Genomic DNA, 22815 nt, shown 5'->3' on the forward strand with positions numbered 1-22815 from the left:
TCAGTAAGCAGATTCCCTAACTGGAATGAGCTAAATAATTTAAGACAGCTAATGGAAATGCATTTAATTCCTGTCTATATTAAATTAAAGGGTTACTGTTCATGTTTGACAAATCTGATTATTTTTTCTCCTCTTGTGTCAATTTCCCAACCCAAAGGGCTCTGTGCAATTATTGTTTCTGACCCTTACAGGTAACATTAGTGTGATGATCAACAAGGCACTGTATGGGCTGAATCTCAGGAACAGAAATGTATTTGGGAATATCAGCCTGCACAATATCACTTTCACATTGACTCAGAACAGCAGCCAGGCAATCCCAATGGAAGCAAAGTTAAAAGGACACCTGGAGCTCAATAAAGGGATCAAAAGGGGTCTAGCTAGTTTCCAGGTGGATGAGCAAGCTCTCTATGTAGATGTTTCCAACGTTATGAGTCAGGAACACAGAGGAATCACTGGGACTCTCATACATAACATCAACTCTTTAAAAAATGCAGGTATGAAAAAATTACGCCTCAATCAAATTGGTGTGTAACAAAACATGGTAAACATGAATTTAAGCTCAGTGTAAGTGAGTGCAAGCTCATACAATCTAGAGTCAGTGGGGTTGCACTTACTCTAGGGCCAAATTTGCCCCATCTCCTTAACTTCAGCAACCTTCTTATTGATATTCTTAAGAAAATGCAACAGAATGGATGCAAGACCTATGAGAGCCATTTAAACTCTTCTATATATCCCTGCTTAATGCATGTCCATCCATTGCTCTAAGCCACATTTTTGTACATGTTTTCCCTTGGGACAAGTCAGAATTATTTCTTGTAAAACTCCAATTGTCTTTGAATGAACCACTTTGTGGAATAGGAATAAGCATCCATTTGCTGAATGAAAACAAATGTTTTAGCCTTTTCTGGTATGTAGGTTTTGATAGCTCCCTGCTGGCTGAATGCACCTAGCCCTCTGCTCTTGAATAGTCTGGTTTGGTTGTTTTGTTTTTGTTTTTTGAAAATTTCTAATAGCAGTATGGTGGAGCTACACACAACATACTCCTATCATGCAGAATTCTTTTGAATGTCCCACCAAGGCCCCAGGTATAGATTCTCAAAGACTATAAAGAACAGGAGAGTTAAGAATCATTCACCCCTTTATTTAGGAAAGATGATCCCTTGGTTTCCAAAAATACATTCAAAATCCAAGTAATATCTTTAAATTTACCCTTGTTAATCCTGTAACACTATAGGGGGTTTCATTCCCATCAGTCCATATTAGGAATACATAGTAGAAACTTTCAGAGTAGCAGCCGTGTTAGTCTGTGGCACCTTAGAGACTAACAAATTTATTTGAGCATAAGCTTTCGTGAGCTACAGCTCATTTCATCGGATGCATTCAGTGGAAAATACAGTGGGGAGATTTATATACACAGAGAACATGAAACAATGGGTGTTATCATACACACTGTAAGGAGAGTGATCACTTAAGATGACCTAATACCAGCAGGACGGTGGGGGGTGGGGGGGTGATTTCTAGTGATAATCAAGGTGGGCCATTTCCAGCAGTTGACAAGAACGTCTGAGGAACAGGGGGGGGGGGGGGAATAAACATGAGGAAATAGTTTTACTTTGTGTAATGACCCATCCACTCCCAGTCTCTATTCAAGCCTAAGTTAATTGTATCCAGTTTGCAAATTAATTCCAATTCAGCAGTCTCTTGTTGGAGTCTGTTTTTGAAGTCCTTTTGTTGTAATATTGCAACTTTTAGGTCTGTAATCGAGTGACCAGAGAGATTGAAGTGTTCTCCGACTGGTTTATGAATGTTATAATTCTTGACATCTGATTTGTGTCCATTTATTCTTTTACGTAGAGACTGTCCGGTTTGACCAATGTACACGGCAGAGAGGCATTGCTGGCACATGATGGCATATATCCCATTGGTAGATGTGCAGGTGAACGAGCCTCTGATGGTGTGGCTGATGTGATTAGGCCCTATGATGGTGTCCCCTGAATAGATATGTGGACACAGTTGGCAACGGGCTTTGTTGCAAGGATAGGTTCATGGGTTAGTGTTTTTGTTGTGTGGTGTGTGGTTGCTGGTGAGTATTTGCTTCAGGTTGGGGGGCTGTCTCCCACCCCCCACCCCCACCCCCGCTCTCCTGCTGGTATTAGCTCATCTTAAGTGATCACTCTCCTTACAGTGTGTATGATAACACCCATTGTTTCATGTTCTCTGTCTATATAAATCTCCCCACTGTATTTTCCACTGAATGCATCCGATGAAGTGAGCTGTAGTTCACGAAAGCTTATGCTCAAATAAATTTGTTAGTCTCTAAGGTACCACAAGTACTCCTTTTCTTTTTACTGTAAGGAGAGTGATCAGGTAAGGTGAGCTATTACCAGCAGGAGAGTGTGTGTGTGTGGGGGGGAACCTTCTGTAGAGATAATCAAGGTGGGCCATTTCCAGCAGTTGACAAGAACATCTGAGGAACAGTGGATGGGGCAGGGGGGAATAAACATGGGGAAATAGTTTTACTTAGTGTAATGACCCATCCACTCCCAGTCTTTATTCAAGTCTAAGATAATTGTATCCAGTTTGCAAATTAATTCCAATTCAGCAGTCTCTCATTGGAGTCTGTTTTTGAAGTCCTTTTGTTGTAATATTGCAACTTTTAGGTCTGTAAACGAGTGACCAGAGAGACTGAAGTGTTCTTTGACTGGTTTTTGAATGTTATAATTCTTGACGTCTGATTTGCATCCATTTCTTCTTTTACGTAGAGACTGTCCAGTTTGGACAATGTACATGGCAGAGGGGCATCTCACTGATCTATAGTAATGTTAGAAAAAGCTAGGCTATTATTTTGAAAAGTGATAGAAATGATCAATTTTTCTGTTTATAAAGTTTTATAGATAATTGCCACTCAATGGTACTGAAAATTCCTTGAATGCTTCTTTGCAGCATTGTGCATCATTTGTTCTGATTTGGCTCTATCTGTCAACAGGATTTCCTATGGATGGCACTATCACTGCCATGTATGACCATGTCATTGCCAACCACACTGTTACTATAGACTTACAGAGTGGCAGTGAAAGGATTGCTGCTGCATTTGGAGTTGAGAGACTGTCCTTAGAATCTCCTAAATCCCAACTAACTGCAAGTTTGAAGCACAACATCACAAAGCTAAAGAAACACGGGATCCCTTTTACTGTAGAAGGTGCCTGCTATTACCAGGTAAGAAGAGTGATTAGTTCAGTCTCAGGCAGAACCATGTGAAACAATTGTAGATTGTTCCTGTGGGCTGTTAATCAAATGCTATGTTTCGCTCCAGAGGTAGCTGCATTTAGTGGTGGCAGAGTAGATCCCTACATATGTGTGTGCTGAATTGCTGTATTGAAGAAAGATTTCTGCACAGCTTTTAGTCACACTTTACATCAATCATCTGAAATCTGGACTGGATTTAAACTAAATACACTATGTTAAATTCTGGATTTAAGTTAGTGGTCTGTTGTACAAGAGCAGAATCTTGTCCATTTGTGTAGCCTGATTGCACAGAAAAACGAAGCAGGTAGGCAGAGCCTAGAGGGATGGTGCAGCACACAGGCTGCTGTCAGGAGAGCGCTCACAAACCAAAGCACTACTGATGGATCTAACACTGGTGTAACCAACCTTGACAATTTCCCTTTCACATCTGTTCTAAAGAGCTGAACTTCATGTCCCTTTCCTTCAAAGCTGTTGATCAGCATGGGCTTTCCCTCTTCTCCTGTGTTATTTCCACCCGGTGTTGTGGTTAAGCACAATCCTCTGCCATAGACTTTCTGTGCGAGCAAAGCACAACCTCTTCAACCCCTGTTATACAAATGGAGAGACTGAGGTGCAAAGTACTTTCCCTACCACTCAGATGTGTTTCCAGGCTAAGATCATTCCTGTCAGTGATGAACTCAGATTCTATGGAAAGGAACACTAGTAAAATTAACAAAGTCCCCTGCTCCAGAGGACTCTGTGCAATTGCTTTTTCAGTCACTTACTGGTAATATCGTTGTTGTAATCGGCCAAGCTGTTGGGACCTGGTCCTTCACGGTGCTGAGTTCTCTGCACTCACATTGGGGTCCAAAGGAGCTGAGGAAGTTGCACCTTGCAGGATCTAGCACGACATGAAGAGTCCATCTCGGAGACAAAGGCAGGCTGAGCAAGCCTGAGCATGTGCCTTTCATCATGATTCTGAACGGTGCTCTCGCTGCAGGGGGCTGTTGGCTTCAGAGCCTGTGGAAATAACTCCTCCATGTTTGCCAGCTGCTACTATTTTGTTGCTGTTTGTTTTTTCTCACAATTTGGTTTCTCTTCTGGTCAGAACTTCAGCAAGAAGATAGCTGCCGGGGTAACAACCAGGGTGGAGAAGGAACACTTCAAGGTGGGAGTGGAGAAGAAAAGCACCAGCAGTACTGTGGAAATTGCCCTTTCATTCCACCATGACCTGGGAGGACTGCTTAACATTGTCCCACCAGTGGTACAGGTCAGCAGGAAAACCCTTGCCTGGGGTATATGTGATATATCTCACTGTCCTTCATGCTCTGTTTCTCAGGTTTAAATCTTGTGAAGAAGAGAGCTAGTGGGTCAAAAGGGGGAGACCTTTTCCCAAACAAGACCAGCATGAAAAGACTGAACGTCATTCAAAATCCCATTGTTCTTTTAAGCACTGCAGGACATATGGGACTAATTTTTCAAAGCAAGACACAATGGTTGAACCCACCAAAATACAAAATGCAGACCCATTAGCACATTTACATCATTATCGGGTAGCCAGGTGCCTAGTAACTCATGTTCTAATATGGGATTTTACAGATGAGGCAGGTTTGGTTTTTGTGGGTCCAGCTGTTATTACTGTTCATTATTGAGATTTGCAGTAATGGCCAGAAGATGCTAGACACTGTGCAGGCACAGCCCCTGCCCCGTAGAGCTTAAAATCTATATCACTTGAAAATGTGTTCCATGGTACAGCAGGTGGCATTAAACACATTCGTATTTATTCTGGTGATAATTACATTTACTGTGTCATTTTCATTTTAAACATAGGAAATACCGCAATACCATGGCAAAATCAAATCCACAGTGTGGTCAATAGATTTTTTTAAAGAATGGTTCTCACACTATGTTCAGTAAATAAACTTTGCCTGCTGTCTGAGGACATTCTCCTCTCTCCTATAAATGTTCTAGCCCAGTGGGGTCAGTTTAAAGACAAGTTTTAGCCTCAGAGCTGACCTGCTACTTATCTACTTGAGCCAGACCTATCGTTCTCAACTTAGGCTGGTATTTTTATGTCTCCTTATTCTTTCTCCTAAAAAGCAATTTCTTAACTTACTCATTTGAGCATCTGCTCAGTATTTAGTCTGATTTACTCTTATTTTTTTATTAATATATTATGCTGATATGCCTGCAGGTCAATTGCAATGGAAAATCTACCACTAATCAGCTTTCTGGTCATTGCAGTGGAGAGGTTGCAAGCCGTTTATTTGAGGTACAAGTTTTGTTCTCAGAACTCTGCCACCAACAATGTACTGTTTTAAGGCCTAGTTCCCACAGAGTAAGTATTGGAGGTTGTTGTAGGGACAGAAATGGATCTGAGTTAACAAGAGGTTTTGTACACACTTTCAAGTATCTTCACTCCTTTAATAGCATATGGGACATGCAGGTCAAAGCACTTGTTAAACAAACACTGGACATGCACATGTCAATGTTCAGTCTTGCCACAGCTGGATGGGAGACTTATTCTGAGTTAGAAGCATCAACACAATTTATATTCCAGTGGTATACATTTGCATCCTTGGTACATCCATACACACCTAGTGTAAAGCCGATAGCGGGGACAAGGGGTTTACAGACCAGACAGGTGCAGTTTCAAAGGTGATATCTGAGCATCATTCAACAGACAAGTTGCATTATTTAAAATCAAAACTCAATGCAAGTGGTCATGCCTGGAAAAAAGTCCAGTGGCATCATAAAACATAGGGAGCATGCAAAAGCAAAAGAGTCTCATGGATGTTACTGGATGAAGTCCAAAAAACCAACCGTTTCTGTAAACTAGAAGTGAAAAGGAATAAAAACTACTTCAACATGAGCAGAGCTCTTCTGTTATTGAACAACCTATCTGCAATTAATTGGATCTAGGAGCAAAAGTGGGGGGAGTGAAAGAGAAAATACAGATTGGTGAACTTACTGATTGTATTGGTCCAATAAAGAGTCTGTGTCTTTGTTAAATCACAAGATGATAAACCTTAAAAACATATCAGTTTGTTACCCATTTTACCTTTCCCCACTTCTATTCTGAGCTGGATCGGAATCAGTAATTTCCCTCCCCCCCCAAGCAGTGGCACTTGGACCAATGATAAAAGAGAAGGTTTTAAGCCTCATGTAAGAGGACTCATCTCATTGTTTGGATTACCCCAAATTCCCTGTTCATCCCTTTTTATGCCATGAACATTTCTGAAAAAGGCAAAGAACCTAATGAAACTGATTGTAGTGTGAACTGCCCTTCAGGGTTATCTAACACTGCTCTTCATCCTCTTCCCACCCCACAGAGAAGGCACATGACAGAAGGAGAGCTATCCTAGAAAGAGGCTGTAATAGCTCAAGAGAGCCAAATGTGCATGTGTAAAGTCCTGTAACTAGATTTCTAGCAGTGTTATTCAGATAAGAAACCTCTGCCATTCTGAGCAGGGCAGGAGATTCAAAGGAAGGTTCTCTTTCATTGACACTACCACTTAGCTGGCTTATCAACGCATTGACTTTATCACTCCCTGGTAATAGTGCTGTGGCTACAGTGATCTCCCAAAAGGTAGCAGAGAGAAGCTTTTGGTGTACTAGGAAAGGAATTAGGGCGAGAGAGAGGGAGTGTGTCTGAGGATCTATACAACATTGAAACTGATCAGATGAAAAAGCTGCTAACGGCTGTGCTGAAAGAATGCCCGGTGTTCCAGCCCTGGTCTCAGTCACACAGAGGCATTCAGTCCTTTCATTCTGTTGTCTTTCTCAGCAGAAATGAAAATTTGCATAATTACAGTGCATTGCCCTTACATCATGCACGATGGAGCAATCAGAACACAAGTTACAGTTTAAGTTCATGGCATAACACGTGGTTGCAACAGAGGTGTATAGTCATATGATTATGCCAGTAAGCAATATCCATTAGCAAAGATTTATTTTTATTTTGTGTCCTAGCCTTTTCACCTGTTAGCTGTCCCCCTCCGCCACACATCCACACCCCTAATGTGATTGCTCCGAAAATGAAGTTTTACATTTGGTCACTTAGGGATGGTTAGCAATTAGATGCTAAAGCCAAAGACCCACAGAGGGAGACTGTTTATGGCTCTCCCTCCAAATCAGCATGTAAGTTTTTTAGATTACATAAATTCAAGGGTTGCAGAAATAGGACTATTTTTAAAAAAAAGCAAAACTGAAAGAGACCTTTTAGTTACTGAATCTTTGAATAGCCATGATGACGTATTGTAACTGGGCTGGGGTTTGACAAATCATGTATTTGTTGTTTGACGATAGCAGTTATTAGTTTAGACCAGTTATTTCAATGGTGGCAGCAAGTTCAAAGAGACAGATACCAAATATCCCAAGGTTTTTCATCTGAACACATTAGCCAAGATGAACAGAGTTGCAATTGTTCTGCTCCCGATATAGCTGTGTTGCCAGTGCAATTCACAGCATTTTAATTTTCTCGTACAAACTCTATTTTTTTTCCCCCTATTTGGTAGTTTGCTTGGGAAGACACCTGCAAGATTCGAACTGTTTTGGAAAGATGTTCCTTATATTCTAACACTTTCTGAACATTTAATTAAAAATATGCTTACAGCAAGCAACTCGTACAGGATATTAAAGTTGGCATGAGAAAGGGAGAGATGCCTGTGGCTAACAGAGGCTCCCACTGATGCTCCATAGGGCACAACAGACAAATATAGTTTAATTCTAACCTCACTTCTGTGCATCTAATCCCCACTAACACTGGGCAAATTCTCACTGAAGTCAATGGGAAACTGACCCTGTTTGAGGTCAGAATTCAGCCGGTTGGTTGCAGCTAGCCATATCAAGCTCCCCAAATTGCTAGAGCTAACTCCAGTCTGATTTTATTAGTATTATGAAGAAAGTGAGGGGAAAACTCAGTATAAAGACTCTGGGCCAGATTCTCCACTTGTGTAGTCATTTATATCTGTGCAAAGTGGGTATGAAATGCTCCCAGATGAGAATTCTTCACTCACACAAGGGCCCTTTTAAAACAACATGCAGTGTAACATGGCAACAAAATCGGCACTACAGTTCTTCTCTATTTTAGATGCCAGCAAGAGTTTCACTTAATGGGTCAGTGTTCACCAGCAACTCTACGGCCAACTTCATTGGACATGTTTCTTCTGATGATGCCTTCATCCACTTGCACCTCCATGCCACCGGTGGCCTCCAGCACAGAGTGGAGATTGGCTTCAAGCATTCCTTGCCTCAGCTTCAGTCTCTGGGCATAGCCAAAGAGAACCAACTGAAAGTGTCAGCACTAAGAGGAGACAAGTATAAGGGCCTGCTGGATATCGTCCTTGGACAGTGCACTTTCAAAGCAGATGGAGAAGTGAGACCGGCAATCAATGAAACAGATACAGAATGGACAGTTACTCTGATGAATACGTGTGTCACCCTTCAGGTAATTATCCAATCTGCTTTTCTATAAAGTGTTTTAGCCTTTATGTTTCAAGTTTTGAATGGGCACAGAGAACTGCCTCCATATTTAACACCCTCGGCCACTCTTACTCCTGGAGTAAGAAGCTACTCAATGGCAGGGTGGCAGAATCTTGCCCTGGAGGTGCGGGAGGCAGGGTTGGTTATCAAATGTGTTCTGCAGTAGCAGCAAGTTAGTGTTTGCAGATGTTTTAAAGTTGAGAGCTTGGAGTAATACAGTGACCGATGTTACTGTCATTGCCATAAAATAATGTTTAATCCCAATTTTGTAATTAAAAGAACTCCTTCCTCCTAGACTCTAATAAAATCATATCCTTTCTGTCTAGGATTAGGATTTTGGAAATTTACTTTTCCTCGCCAGTATTTATTAAAGAGTTTTTCTGATCGTATTGTTTATTCCTGAGGCCATTTCTGATTCTTCTGTGGAACAGGCTGCCTTAAATGGTCCCATCCCCAGGCTTGTTGGAAAAATGCCTTGTAATCAATTAGAATCAGATTAATAGGACAGTTGCTTCTACACGAATATGTGGCGTATTTGTTTGAAACAACTTTTCTCTTCTGTCACAGAAGGTGGGATTACCTCAGACTCTAGTCACTTGGGGCTCGTTCATTGTGAACACCTGCAATAGTAGCTTAACAATAAACCTCCAGTGCGATGGCAAAACAGCTGATGTGCAAATAGATAGCTCCTGGGGACACAAACATGCTTTCCAAGGAATGTTGAGGCACTCAGTTCCCCAGCTCAGTGACCTAGGGCTGCCTGCCAAAAACACCGTCCTACTTTCTGGAGCTAAAGGATCTACCGTTGAAGGCATTTTGTTGCTACAGGCTGGTGAATGCAAGCTCAAGGCTAGAGGAGATCTACAGACCCAGAATAAAACTGAATGGACATTGGAGACAGAAATGGAATGTCTGCTTCTGCAGGTAGACCGGGTGGCTTTTAAAAGAGATTCTGGATCAATAAAGTGAAGGACTAATGGAGATTTAGCTAGAGTATGCTGAGAGTGGGTTGCACAAGCCTCTCTGTGTTGCTTTGTAAGCAGATCTCAGTCTTCAACTACAGAACTGGACTGAGGCACTGGAAACTGCACAGATATCTGATGTTGACAGATGCCCCCTGCAGAATAGAACTAGATGCAAATTATTGCCCGTTGTCACCATGGCAAGGTTTGAATGCCATGCTACAGTAGAGGTTGTCAAAAGTTTTTGTTTCTTTCAAAAGAGTTCAGTTTTTTTTCATTGAAACCAGAAATTTTGAAATTTTTGTTTTTTTCCTTTGTATCCCCACTGAATGCATTAGAAAGAATGATTCCCAGGGCTTTTAGGGGGTTGTTTCTAATTATTCATTTTTTGCCTTTAATTTTTCCAGCATGAACTTCTTTTTAAAAGGCTATGCGGTGTCAAAAGGAAAAAAGGCAGAAAATCGCGACTGTTCACTGTGTTGCCTTCAGTGACAGAAAGAGGAAAAACTAAAATTCAAAATATTAAAACTTTAAAATATTTTTCCTGAAAACTTTTGAAAAAATATATTCAGTTTTGAACCATGAAAACCATGCAGAAGTGGCTTTGGAATTTCAGTTGGTTTTGCAAAATTGTTTTTCCATTTTCCCATTGGGTTGCATAGAATCCCACTTGCAAAAACTTGTTACCTGTTTTTATGCAGGTTAGTGTATTCTCAAAGTTCTAAATGGTTCTGGTCTGAATTAAATAAGGGATGGTCAATAGACTTTCCTAGACTGAGGAACTAGGTAGTTTGAGTTTTTGTAATTTAAAGACTTTATACTATCTGTAAAGAAGTTGTAAATTCTAGGGACCAAACCCCAAAGTCCTTTTTCAGTCTTTACTCAGACAAAACTCCCACTTCAATGGCTGCAGTGGCAGTTTTGCCTGAGTAAATGGCTTCATAAAGACTTCAGGCTTTGTCTCTGAATTTTTTAATGTGACCATCTCATGTCCCATGAGCTGATGGGGAAAAAAGTAAATATGAGTCTCATTGTGGATTTATAATCCAAAAGGATTTTGTCTCTTGATAGGATCTCAATATCCCGGTTCAGTCACAGCTCATCGGATCTATTCAGAGGGATGGCTGCCAAGCAGAACTTCTCTGTACCCTCAAAACAGATGGCAAGTCTGCCCATCTGAAAGTGAGAACAGAGTGCCAGCCAAAGGTCATAGTGGAAATTGAATTCAGGCATGAACTGCCTCAGCTGAAGGAAATACCAGGAGAAAACAAGTTGTCCATCATGGCAGGAAAAGAGTTAAAATATAGTATTGACATAGAATTGAAATCAGGCACTTGTGAACTTCAAGCCAATGGGGACCTTCAAGTGGAAAACAAACTTCAATGGAAAATGCTTATGGAGAACAAATGCAAAACAATGCAGGTACTTCCTGGCATAAAAAGATAACTGCTTTTACTTGTTACTAGCTGCAGCTAGTTCTAACACAGGGCTGAGTGCTGCTCCTATTGAAGTCGACGGAGGATTAGCTAACGATGTCAGTGGGAGCAGAGCCAGGACTTTGCTATACAGAAATTTAGACGATGTTAATGTAACAAAAATGAATCCTGTAGGGACTCCACACTCCTTTCTAAGTTTAAAGAAGAACCCTTTATAAAAATAATGTGCCACTCTAGCAGCCAAAAACACAGTAGCAATACTATCATAAGGCACAGGGCCAGATTCTGCCCTGACTTACATCCCAAAGTGAATGGATTTGTATAATTTGGCCATACTGTTTGTGGATATTTACTATAAAATATCTTGGTATTTACTTTGTAAGGGACAACAGTTAAAGCACCTCAGGTCCTGATCTTCAGAAGTACTGAGTAAGCACAAAAAGAAAAGGAGGACTTGTGGCACCTTAGAGACTAACAAATTTATTTGAGCATAAGCTTTCATGAGCTAAGCTAAGCTCATGAAAGCTTAAGCTCAAATAAATTTGTTAGTCTCTAAGGTGCCACAAGTCCTCCTTTTCTTTTTGCAGATACAGACTAACACGGCTGCTACTCTGAAACCTGAGTACGCCCAGTGGCTTCAGCTGGAGTTGCGGTTGCTCAGCACTGCTAAAAAGCATGTCCCAGACTGTATACAAAATATCTAAACAACCTGCAGAGACAAAATGTAAATATAACTTTAATCAGATAATATCAAGGTATGGAAATTTTCATGCATCTTTATAGAAAATTGAGATTGCTAATGGATTGATTAAAAAACCTGGTTGCTTAGAAATCACACACTTGAAAAGTCAATGTTTACCAACACTTGCCACATACTGTAGTGTTAGAAATGAGTTAGTTAAAGGACTGGTTAAAAACTAAAAAATCCATGGACGTTTTCAGTTTTTTCCCCCAAAATGTTTGTGTTCTGGTTCTGTTTTGAACTGCACTGTGATCTCTTCCCCATCTGTCCGTGGGCACTCCTTCCAAGTGACAGGCCTCTACCTGCATTTTCCCCAGAATAGAACCCATAGCTCACCCCACTTTAGACTGGATCACAAGCTACAACACCCCCTGTGTCACGAACTGTATTTAATCAGATGGCACAGCTATGTTTGGGTCCAACTGTAGAATCCTCTCCAGAAGTTTGTGACTAGTATGAAATGCAGTGACTCAGGACAGCTTCATCAAAAACAAGTATGATTTATTTGTTCATAGAAACTTAGCTAGAAGAGAGAAACAGAGTTAAAACAAATAAACAAAGAATTGCCCCTGACTCCAAGGCAGTCCGCATGGAGGGCTGGCAGGAAAGCAGGCAGTTTTTAAAACCTGGCAGGTGAAGGTGGAAAGTTTTGGAAATACATTATCACTGAATGGGGCGAGATTTACCAGGACGCTCTGGCTGCTTTGCACCACTGCCATGCAAAGCAGCCATAAACTTGGCTTCACTGAATTTATGGCTGCATTATGTCACCAGAACAATGCAAAGTACAATACTGAATCTGACATATAGTAGTCAAGAAAGGCTTCCACATTATCTTGTGCTCTATTTATTTACCACATATTAAAATATAAGCAAACATTTTAAAATAGGCAGGAGGAAGAAGCAATGTATACTCTTTCTTTACTATTTATAAAAGGTTTCTGATATTTACCATGCACTATACAATCATGGTGTCTGATTTACTAGTCTTCCAGCCAGATGCCACACAGTCCACTTATTAAGGGGAAAAAAAAGTTACATAAATGTAAAAGATGTTACAGCAAGTCATTTTCAAGCAGATTGTTTATTTTATTTATTGCAGCAGCTTGGAACACCAATAAAAATTGATGGATCAGGCTACATCATGATAGATAGAATGAACCTAGATTCACAAATGCTAATAATTGTCGATGAAAGTACGTTACAGGGCCTTCTTATACTAAAAGCCACTAACGTAAGTATTATGCTGATTATTGGAATGAGTGTGGGGTGAAGTGTGACTCATACTTGCAAACTGCTATTTTATTACTAGGAAAAACAGGTAGGGAAACTGCAATTTTGTCTTTTAACAATTGTTAAGTAATGGACAAATATATAGTTTAAGGCAACATTAAAGTCCAGAATGTGATTTAGGTAATTGAACAGTTGGCTGCTCTAATGTACAGTAACTCAAATGCTACGAATAACATAATACAGCCCACCTCAAGTTTCTTAATTACTTGCTTATGTTCCTTGAAGATTTGTTTGTTTTTATATTGTACTATTATGGCTTTTATTATATTTGGACAGTAAGTACCATGCTCAATACAACAAAACAGAAGCTAACATCAGACTAGATGCAATATATCTCCTCCTACTATAATACCATTTAATAGTCATAAAAGTCTATAGCAGTGTACATAATAGAAGAAGTAAAAGGTTTCTGATTAATAAAGTGAACTCTGTGTTTAACAGTGCAACTTGATAGGGCAGTGGCTAGTTCAATCATCTTCTATTTCTTTCTTCAATGACGCAATAAAAGTATGGCAGTTACAGCTTGCCTTCCTTTTGCCAGTTGGCTTTTCTTGTTGTCAGATATTACTAGATTAATAGATTCATAGATACTAAGGTCAGAAGGGACCATTATGATCATCTAGTCCGACCTCCTGCACAACGCAGGCCACAGAATCTCACCCATCCACTCCTGTGAAAAACCTCTTACCTATGTCTGAGCTATTGAAGTCCTCAAATCATGGTTTAAAGACTTCAAGGTGCAGAGAATCCTCCTGCAAGTGACCCGTGCCCCATGCTACAGAGGAAGGCGAAAAACCTCCAGGGACTCTTCCAATCTGCCCTGGAGGAAAATTCCTTCCCGACATCAAATATGGCGATCAGCTAAACCCTGAGCATATGGGCAAGATTCACCAGCCAGATACCCAGGAAAGAATTTTCTGTAGTAACTCAGATCCCACCCCATCTAACATCCCATCAAAGGCCATTGGGCCTATTTACCATGAATATTTAAAGATCAATTAATTACCAAAATCATGTTAGATAGAAGAGTACAAATACTGTAATGCTATTAACTTCAATACAATTATTTCTAATTTACACCAGATTGTGAGGAGACCTAGACTCACTGGGTTGTCCTTTAAACTGTGTACAAACCACAAGGGCTAGGCTCTTTACACACACTGAGAAGAATATCATATTTTAAACTTTTGTGTTTGTTAAATTGTTAACAGGACAAACAGGAGCTGGATGTCCTGATAACTCATAATATTCAAGGAGCCATTGACCTTGGCATTCCTGCAAGAACATTAGTGGATGTGACTTCAGAAAAAAATGGTGACCTCTATAAAAGATTCATTCAGTTTAGTGTGGATGGCAAACAAGTAAGTGTCTCCACATATCTATTGTCCAGAGTAAAGGTTGGAAACATCGAGCTGATTTGGTTGGTGACCATTATTTTTTCCCCATTTGGAATAGGTGACAGAGGGAGCCTCGTTAGAACTATGGATGATGTATTAAAAGATATACCATGCGTGGGCTCTTTCATGGCCTTACAAGCGACACTTAAAGAAGGCTTGAAAGTCATTGCACCACAGACACATGCCCACTCAAGAATACCGTGAGACCATTCACGAGACTCACCCTGTGACTCACCCTGGATATTTATCCATATTCTTAGATAGAAAGTATAACTAATTAAGAGCCTGATCTAAAGCCGATTAAGTCAATGGGAGTCTTTCCATTGAGTACAGTGGGCTTTAAATCAGGCCTAAGGCCCCCAAACCAATGTTCTTTACATTTATGGAAAGATTCTCATTCACTTCAATGAGTGCTGGGTTGGGCCCTAACCTGCTGGGTCACCCAGTCCCCATTTTTTTCAATCTTTCTCTTATAACAATGCATTTGATGTCAGAAATGATCCAGGTTGCCCATCTCCAAAGGCGTAGCAAAACTCTTCATTTGTTAAGAGTCTTTTCTTTGTGCAACACCATTACAACACCAACACTATTACATTCCCTCCAGTTTTTAGAAAAACACGTATGACAAAACCCACATTCTATTTATAACCTATACAAATGTTACGATATCCATTATGAAATGTTTTCCCTAATGCAGTAGAAATGATAGTTATGATTGGTCACTATGTAGTTTATACTGAAGATGCACTACATACAGGTGATAACATATTTTGTGCTGACAAAACAGATTACAGAAGAATTGAGCTTTATTCGGAAGCTGGACCATGTGTCTATTAACTACAAGCTCACACATAACATAGAGGCGTTGAAGGCACTGAGAATAGAAGACAGGATTGAGTTGCAGGTATGTTGTCCTTTGGTTTGTATGGTAACAGAAGTGGCACACATCCAGACAGTAACTGGCTATGAGGGAAGCAAAAGGAATACAACAGAACTGTAATGGCAAAGAAAGGATTGTAGATGTTACTGTGTGCAGCCGCTACTACATATGAAAAACTAGGAGTCATTATTGCTAGAACATGATGGAATGCTTCTCCATCTTGATGTACTGCTCTTGTTCTCTCCTTCTTCTGTTTTTATTACCGTATTATCCCTTCTGGAGGAAACAACAACACTGGAGATTTCAGAGCAGCTGTACAATACTGCTTTATTTAATGTCCCAGTTCAACAAAGTTAAATTAGCATGAGTAGCAATTTGGTACCACAGACAAATAGGCCCCAGGAGCTGCAGGTAGCATAGATTGTTTCCAACATTTTAGCTGCTTAATCTTATGCTTGGTAACTTCTTGGCTTTTTCCTGCCTCCACATTAAAGCATCTGAGCTGATCTCTTTCCCTCCATCCCACCAACTCATCTTCCCTTCCTATTTCCATAACCACTCCCAGGCTACTGTTCCTTCCTTAGTTTCTGTCCCAGCCAGCTGCCGTGCTGCTCTTGAGAACCTTCCCTGCCTTTAATCCATCTGTCCTAGAGAACAGCTATTGTTCCTGTCCTCCAAAACCTAATTTTGAGCCTTCTGCTATTTCCCACACTTGGGCACTACCTCATGAGCATACATGTTGTAGTCCCAGCACTGATCACAAAGTGTGCAAAGTTTTAACAGTTATTTGTTGTACCAGTTGTGACATTTAATGTACTAGGACATTTGTTGTCTGTATACAAATATACCTTGCAGTCTTCAAACCTGCCACCAGTGTGTGACACAAGCCAGTTGACTGCGTGAAAAATGGTCGAACACTTGGGTTTTGCATGTCATGCCATAATGGGCAGATTATAAATCTGTTGTTGCTTCTTTGAGTGCTGTTGCTGTAGGTGCTCCACTTCAGGTCTCAGTGTGTCCTGGCACCGTCAGTTGGAGATTTACGGTAGCAGTGTCGCGCATGCGCGGTAGATATCTCACGGTGCCGTTGGTGCCGCGTCTAGTGTGCATATGACCTGACCCCTCCAGTTCCTTCTCAACCATCCTTGGCTGAAGACAGAGCTCTGGGGAAGTGTTCACCACTCTTCCCATACCTTTAGAAATAGTAGTTTAAATAGTAAGTGAGTGAGTTAGAAAGTTATCGTTAGTGTTAGTGTTAGTTTTATTTAAAGATTTTTTTTGTTACTTCTTCCGATTTTACTCTCCCCGCACCAGGGTTGGTTAACCATCAGAGATATGTGGCTCCCCAGGCTTTAAGTGATGCAGCTCCTGCCGTGAAGCAATGCCCATTTCTGATGGGCACTCATTGTCTCAGGGAGGCACGTATACCACAAAAATGCACCCACTGTAGCAACCCGAAGGCAAGAGCCTAGCGTGACTGGGATCTCAGCTGGAAGAATAATGCCCAAGGATGACTGGTTTTTCTGCCCTCGACCTCCAAGATGCTTATATCCATATTACCATACGCCCCACTCACAGGAAATTCCTGCGATTCACAGTAGGACACGACCATTTCCAGTACAGAGTATGACCATTCAGCCTGTCCATTGCGTTGTCTTCTCCAAAACTCTAGCAGTAGTAGCGGCACATCTATGCAAACAAGGGATAACGTTTTTCCCATACTTGGACGATTGCCTTCTCAAAGGTTCAACTCAACAAGAAGCACTGGACACAGTCCAGATGATGATCACACTACTCAGGGATCTAGGGCTACAGATAAATGAATGAAAAACTACTCTAATCCCTGTTCAACAACTGGACTTCATCTGGGCACATCTCAACGCCATCAAGGCCAAGGCATCCCTACCTCTGAACAGATTCATAACGCTGACAAACCTCATCTTGGAAATCAGAGTAAGCCCCCAAATTCCAGCTGATACTGTCCGACAACTGTTAGGACACATGGCAGTCACAATGTTTGTGGTACGACATGCAAGACTACCCTATGCGCGGCCTACTGCGCTGTTTGAGCTTGGTATACATACCCAGCAAGCCCAGCCTATACAAACAACTTACAGTACTACCCTGTGTCTTGGACTCTCTACACTGGTGGACAAGACCAGAAAATATATGCCTGGGCATCCCATTCCAACAGGAACCCCCATCAGTAGTAATCATAACGGACGGCTCGCTGATAAGCTAGGGAGCCCACATGCATCAACGCATGGCTTAAGGCAAATGGTCTCCTGTGGAGACTCATTTGCACATCGGTTTACTAGAGTTATGTGTGGTATGCAATGCCTGCAGACATTTTCTACCACATGTAAGGAATGAAACAATCTGCATAATAACCAACAACACTGCCTGTATCAGTCGTCAAGGTGGTGCTCAATCACACTCACTATGCATCGAAGCCATGAAACTGTGGACCTGGTGCATACACCATACCATAAACATTTCGGCCTCCTACCTTCCCAGCTGTCAGAATTTGATGGTGGACATACTGAGCAGGTACTTCTCTCTGGACTACGAATGGGAAATGAACAGGGGAGTCCTGTAATCCATATTTCACCGGTGGGGCACTCCCCTTATTGACTTGTTCACATCCCCAACAAACCACAAATGTGCAATGTTCTGCTCGATAGCAGGAACGAGACCATGATCACTGGGGGACGCCTTCCTTATCACATGGGATGCACAACTCATGTATGCATTCCCCCCGATTCCCTAATTTCATGTGTGATACATGAGATATGTATAGACAAGGTCATCCTGATAGTCCCGACGTGACCCAAACAAGCATGGTACCCTTACCTGCTGTGCATGGCGATATGCGCCCCTCGAGCTTTCCCTTACCGCTTGGACCTGCTGTCCCTGGACAACGGTCACACTCTTCACCCGAATCCAGAGAAACTTCATCTACAAGCATGACTCCTGCATGGTTCCATCATGGCGAATTAGCCAGCTCGGAACAAGTCAAACACGTATTACTAAACAGGAAAGTGAACACGCATAATACTTACTTTCAAAAATGGAAGAGATTCTCTTCCTGGTGCCAAGAAAAACACTTGGCGGTCTCCACTACACCATTACCTACTGGAGCGGAAATGCTCAGGTTTAGCAATGAGCTCGATCAAAGTCCATCTTGCGGCCATTACAGCATTCCATCATGAGAATGACAGGACCTCGATCTTCGCACACCCCATTACTAAACACATCCTTGCGGGGCTCCAGAACATTTACCCAGAGGTTCGCCAACCTACTCCAGCCTGGGACCTCAGTCTGATATTGAAATGCCTTACCAGGCCACCATTTGAACCACTAGTCACCTGTTCCCTCCTCATCTATCCATGAAAGTAGCCTCGTTGGTCACTATTACTTCTGCCAGATGTATAAGTGAGATAGGGGCTCTCATCGCCGAGCCTCCCTATACATTATTCTTCAAAGACAAGGTCATGCTACGACCACACCCAAAACTTCTACCAAAGGTCACATCATCCTTTCATATGAATCAACCAATCCACCTTCCCACATTCTAGCCTAAGACTCATGGGACTCCAACAGTGACCACTTTGCATACATTGGACATTAGGTGTGCATTAGCTTTTTACTTGGAAAAAAACAAACCTTTCCAAAAATCTCCCAGACTTTTTGTTACTACTACCAAGCATTCCATTTTAAAACATGCCCAGCATTCCACTCAGAGACTGTCAAAATGGATCTCCACATGCATTCAACAATACTATCGTATTCGAAACACCAACCAGCCTGCACACATCCGAGCTCATTCTACATGCTCAGTTTCAACCTTGTTAGTGTTCCTAAACAATGTTTCAATATTAGAGATTTGCAGGGTGGCCTCTGTCCACACATTCACTGAGCACTATGCAATTACTGAAGACTCCTGGGCTAACACCATAGTTGGCTTACCCATACTTACCTTTAAGACTCAAATGAACCTGAAGTCCCTCCTTGCCTTCTATGGGGCACTGCTCTACAGTCACCTGAAATGGAGCACCCATAAGGACAGCACGCGAAGAAGAGAAGGTTCCTCACCTTGTGCAGTAACTGAGGTTCTTCGAGATGTGTGTCCCTCTGGGTCCTCCACTACTCACCCTCCTCCCCTTTACTTCTGAGTTCTCAGTAAGGACTCTGCGGTAGAGAAGGAACTGAAGGGATTGGGTTGTGTGCATGCTAGAATGCAGCACCAACGGCACCACGAGACACCTACTGCGCACGTGCGGACACTGCTACTGTAAATCTCCGATAGACGGCGGCGGGATGCACCGACACCTGAAGTGGAGCACCCATAGGGACATGCATCTCGAAGAACCTCAGTTACTGCACAAGGTGAGGAACCTTCTCTTTCTCACCATATGAATTAAATAAACCAGGATTCTTGTGGGATGAGATTTTCCAGAGGGCAGGGATGGTTTCAGGCTGCTTCCAGTTCAGTCAAGTTAGGTTGCCTGCCCCCCACCTCTTAACCCAAAAACAATTAATTTAGGCTGGCCCTACCCTATCTGCAGAGCTCCACTGCTGCTCCAGCAGCTCTGGGCCTCTGCTCTTTGCTTCCAAATCTCAGAAACGAGAGCCCAGAAGTTGACCTTGCTCCCCAGGAGGGAAAGGGGAAAGTCCCAAGGGAGTAGGCTGGACCAATATACCTTCCACAGGCGGCAAAGGAGGCTTCTAGCTTGTTGAGAGCCCAGCTGCTCAGGGTCTGCTCCACTTTCCTTTTCATAGAATCACAGAAATGTGGAGCTAGAAGGGACCTCGGGAGGTCATGTAGTCCAGCCCCTTGCTCTGAGGCAGGAGCAAGTAAACCTAGGCCATCCATGACAGGTGTTTGTCCAACCTGTTCTTAACCTCCACAACCTCCCTTGGAGGCCTATTCCAGAGCTTAACTACCCTTATAGTTGGAAAGATTTTCCCCATATCTAACCTAAATCTCCCTTGCTGCACATGAAGCCCATTATTTCTTGCCCAGCCTTCAGTGGACATGGAGAACAATTGATCCCAGTCCTCTTTATAACAGCCCTTAAGATATTGGAAGACTGTTATCTGATCTCTCCTCAGTCTTCTTTCTGAAGACTAAACATGCCCGGGTTTTTTAACCTTTTCTCACAGGTCAAGTTTTGTAAAGCTTTTATCATTTTGGGTGCTCTCCTATGGACTCTCCCCAGCTTGCCCACATCTTTCCTAAAATGTGGTGCCCAGAACTGGATACAGTACTCCAGGTGAGGCCTCACCAGTACTGAGTAGAAGAAGACAATTTCCTCCTGTGTCTTACATACAACACTCCTGTCCATACACCCCAGAATGATGTTTGACTTTTTTGCCACTGCATCACATTGTTGATTCATATTCAATTTGTGATCCACTACAACACCCAGATCCCTTTTCAGCAGTACTTCCGCCTACTCAGTTATTCCTCATTTGGCAGTTGTGCATCTGATGTTTCCTTCCTCAGTGAAGCACTTTTCGCTTGTCTTTATTTTCTCCCTTTCTGTCTTGTGAAAAACTGAAGCAGCCTGCCCTGCTTCCTCTTTTAAAACTGTCAGCATTTAGGTTTCCTCCCTCACATGCCCCTCACCTGCTGCTGCTGCTCCTGTGCAAGCCATCTGAGATGATGGTGAAGCTCTGCTCCAAAGCATCATGTACCGCCCCATGCAGCACACTGACGAGGTGTGACCACACGGTCCACAGGATCTCAACATGCCGTGAGCCACTTCAGAAATGCAATATATAGAACTGGACCGGGTTTTTATTCATATGGTTTTGGGCTCTTTGGTTTCAACAATATGTCCCTGAAATGCCTAATGAAATTAAACACTTGAGAACCTTTGTGAGATAGAGACCCGTGAGATGGCACCAGCTGCCGATTAACACCATAGCTGCGTGGAAGAGGTTAGGGTAAAAGCTTACAAATAAATGCCTGGGTTAAATTGCAGAGATAGAAAAAAATGTGTGGCTTTCCAAATATCTCTAACTACTCTTCTGCAATAAAGCGGCCCGAGGGGAGGAGGGCGTGCTACATACATACTTGGGAAATGTGGCTTTGAAGCTTGAAATTTATTTGCAGAGCACCAGGTTCCCTCAGGGGGTTTAGAAGTAAATGGCAAGAACCACACGCCCTGTTTATGGGATAGGAAGCAGAAGCTGAAAACAGTTTAACGCTTCCTCCCAATAGTACCTCAATCATCGCAGACACCCAATAAAAGTTTGTCTGGTACTACTGGCTTTTTAACCTAGACAGACAAATGAAAGGTATGCTGTTCACTTATAGTATGCTACATCTCTGGAAAATAGAATTCAATGTTTTGTTTGTAAACATCACACCTTATGCTTTTTAAAAATTCATAATGTACTAATTAATAAGCAATAATTGCAATTAGCTGTCCTGGCCTCACTATGGTAATACGCTTCTATTTAGTAATATGACACGTACATAATGCCTTTCCCCTCAAAGCCCATCACCCATTATACACAAGGATCCATCTCCAAATTAAGGCCACCTCTGGGTTGAAACACAACAACTTGTTTAACAGCATGTAGCAATGTGGCATTTTAGGATGGGAAGGAGAACAGCTGATGGAATTGAAAATGCAGGAGAAATTTATTTCCTTATTTATTTTTTAAAATTTCTTTCACACTGTAGGTCTCTGGGCACATGCACAGACATTTGCAAAACAGTACAGAAATGTGTGGATAAACGTCAATGTACGGTTTCAATGCTGATTCTATTAATTAAGCTGAAAGGAACAAGGGAAATGAAGGGGCCACCTCAGGCAAGACTGGTTTTGCCTTACACCCTGAGATTTGGGCTCTGTCAGGGAGAAAGTAAATTCCAGAGCCAAGGGCCCTCCACTATGCCAGCACCCGGACAATCAGTGACTAAGAATAAGGATGTGTGAGCTGAATTCCCCTGTTGTGTTGATGCACAAGGAGAGGGGCAAACGCTTAAGTAGCAGGGCCCCAAACCTGCAAGGGCTTTATAAATCAATGTCAACACTACCTTGAATTGCACCTGAGAGCAACAGAGAGCTAGTGCAGAGTAACAGGGCACCATGTGTTTAACAACACTGAACAGAAAAACAAGGGGAGAAGAAACAAACTGTCTGGAGATGATGGAGGCTGGGAACACTAAGGTAACCAGAATGTAATTACCCAGATTGGAATTTCATGCTAAACACCAAAGTTAACTTTCCCTTTCTAAAAGTGTCATGTGATCCTTAATGACCCACAAGCTCCTAGGACTTCTCTTTTACACCTCTTCTCAAAGATGCATCCTGAACTGAAAAGGGAATCCTGACTAATGAGAGCTCTAACTTTTGTAAACTCACCCTTTTTCATATCA

At 42.0% G+C, this 22815-nt stretch overlaps 1 protein-coding gene across 4 annotated transcripts in view; it reads left to right on the plus strand.

Moving 5' to 3' along the window:
* Nucleotides 1-22815, plus strand: part of LOC102932729 — a 152358-nt gene that overhangs the window by 91297 nt on the left and 38246 nt on the right. For all 4 annotated transcript variants that reach the window (XM_043523560.1, XM_043523559.1, XM_043523561.1 and 1 more), the window contains exons 39-48: nucleotides 192-494; nucleotides 2987-3216; nucleotides 4334-4495; nucleotides 5420-5497; nucleotides 8318-8674; nucleotides 9277-9633; nucleotides 10743-11093; nucleotides 12952-13083; nucleotides 14354-14503; nucleotides 15327-15443. In XM_043523560.1, coding sequence (XP_043379495.1) covers nucleotides 192-494; nucleotides 2987-3216; nucleotides 4334-4495; nucleotides 5420-5497; nucleotides 8318-8674; nucleotides 9277-9633; nucleotides 10743-11093; nucleotides 12952-13083; nucleotides 14354-14503; nucleotides 15327-15443 — 2237 coding nt within the window. The remainder of the gene's footprint in view (nucleotides 1-191; nucleotides 495-2986; nucleotides 3217-4333; nucleotides 4496-5419; nucleotides 5498-8317; nucleotides 8675-9276; nucleotides 9634-10742; nucleotides 11094-12951; nucleotides 13084-14353; nucleotides 14504-15326; nucleotides 15444-22815) is intronic.

Source organism: Chelonia mydas, chromosome 10, assembly GCF_015237465.2.
Source record: "Chelonia mydas isolate rCheMyd1 chromosome 10, rCheMyd1.pri.v2, whole genome shotgun sequence".
NCBI classification, from domain to species: domain Eukaryota; kingdom Metazoa; phylum Chordata; order Testudines; family Cheloniidae; genus Chelonia; species Chelonia mydas.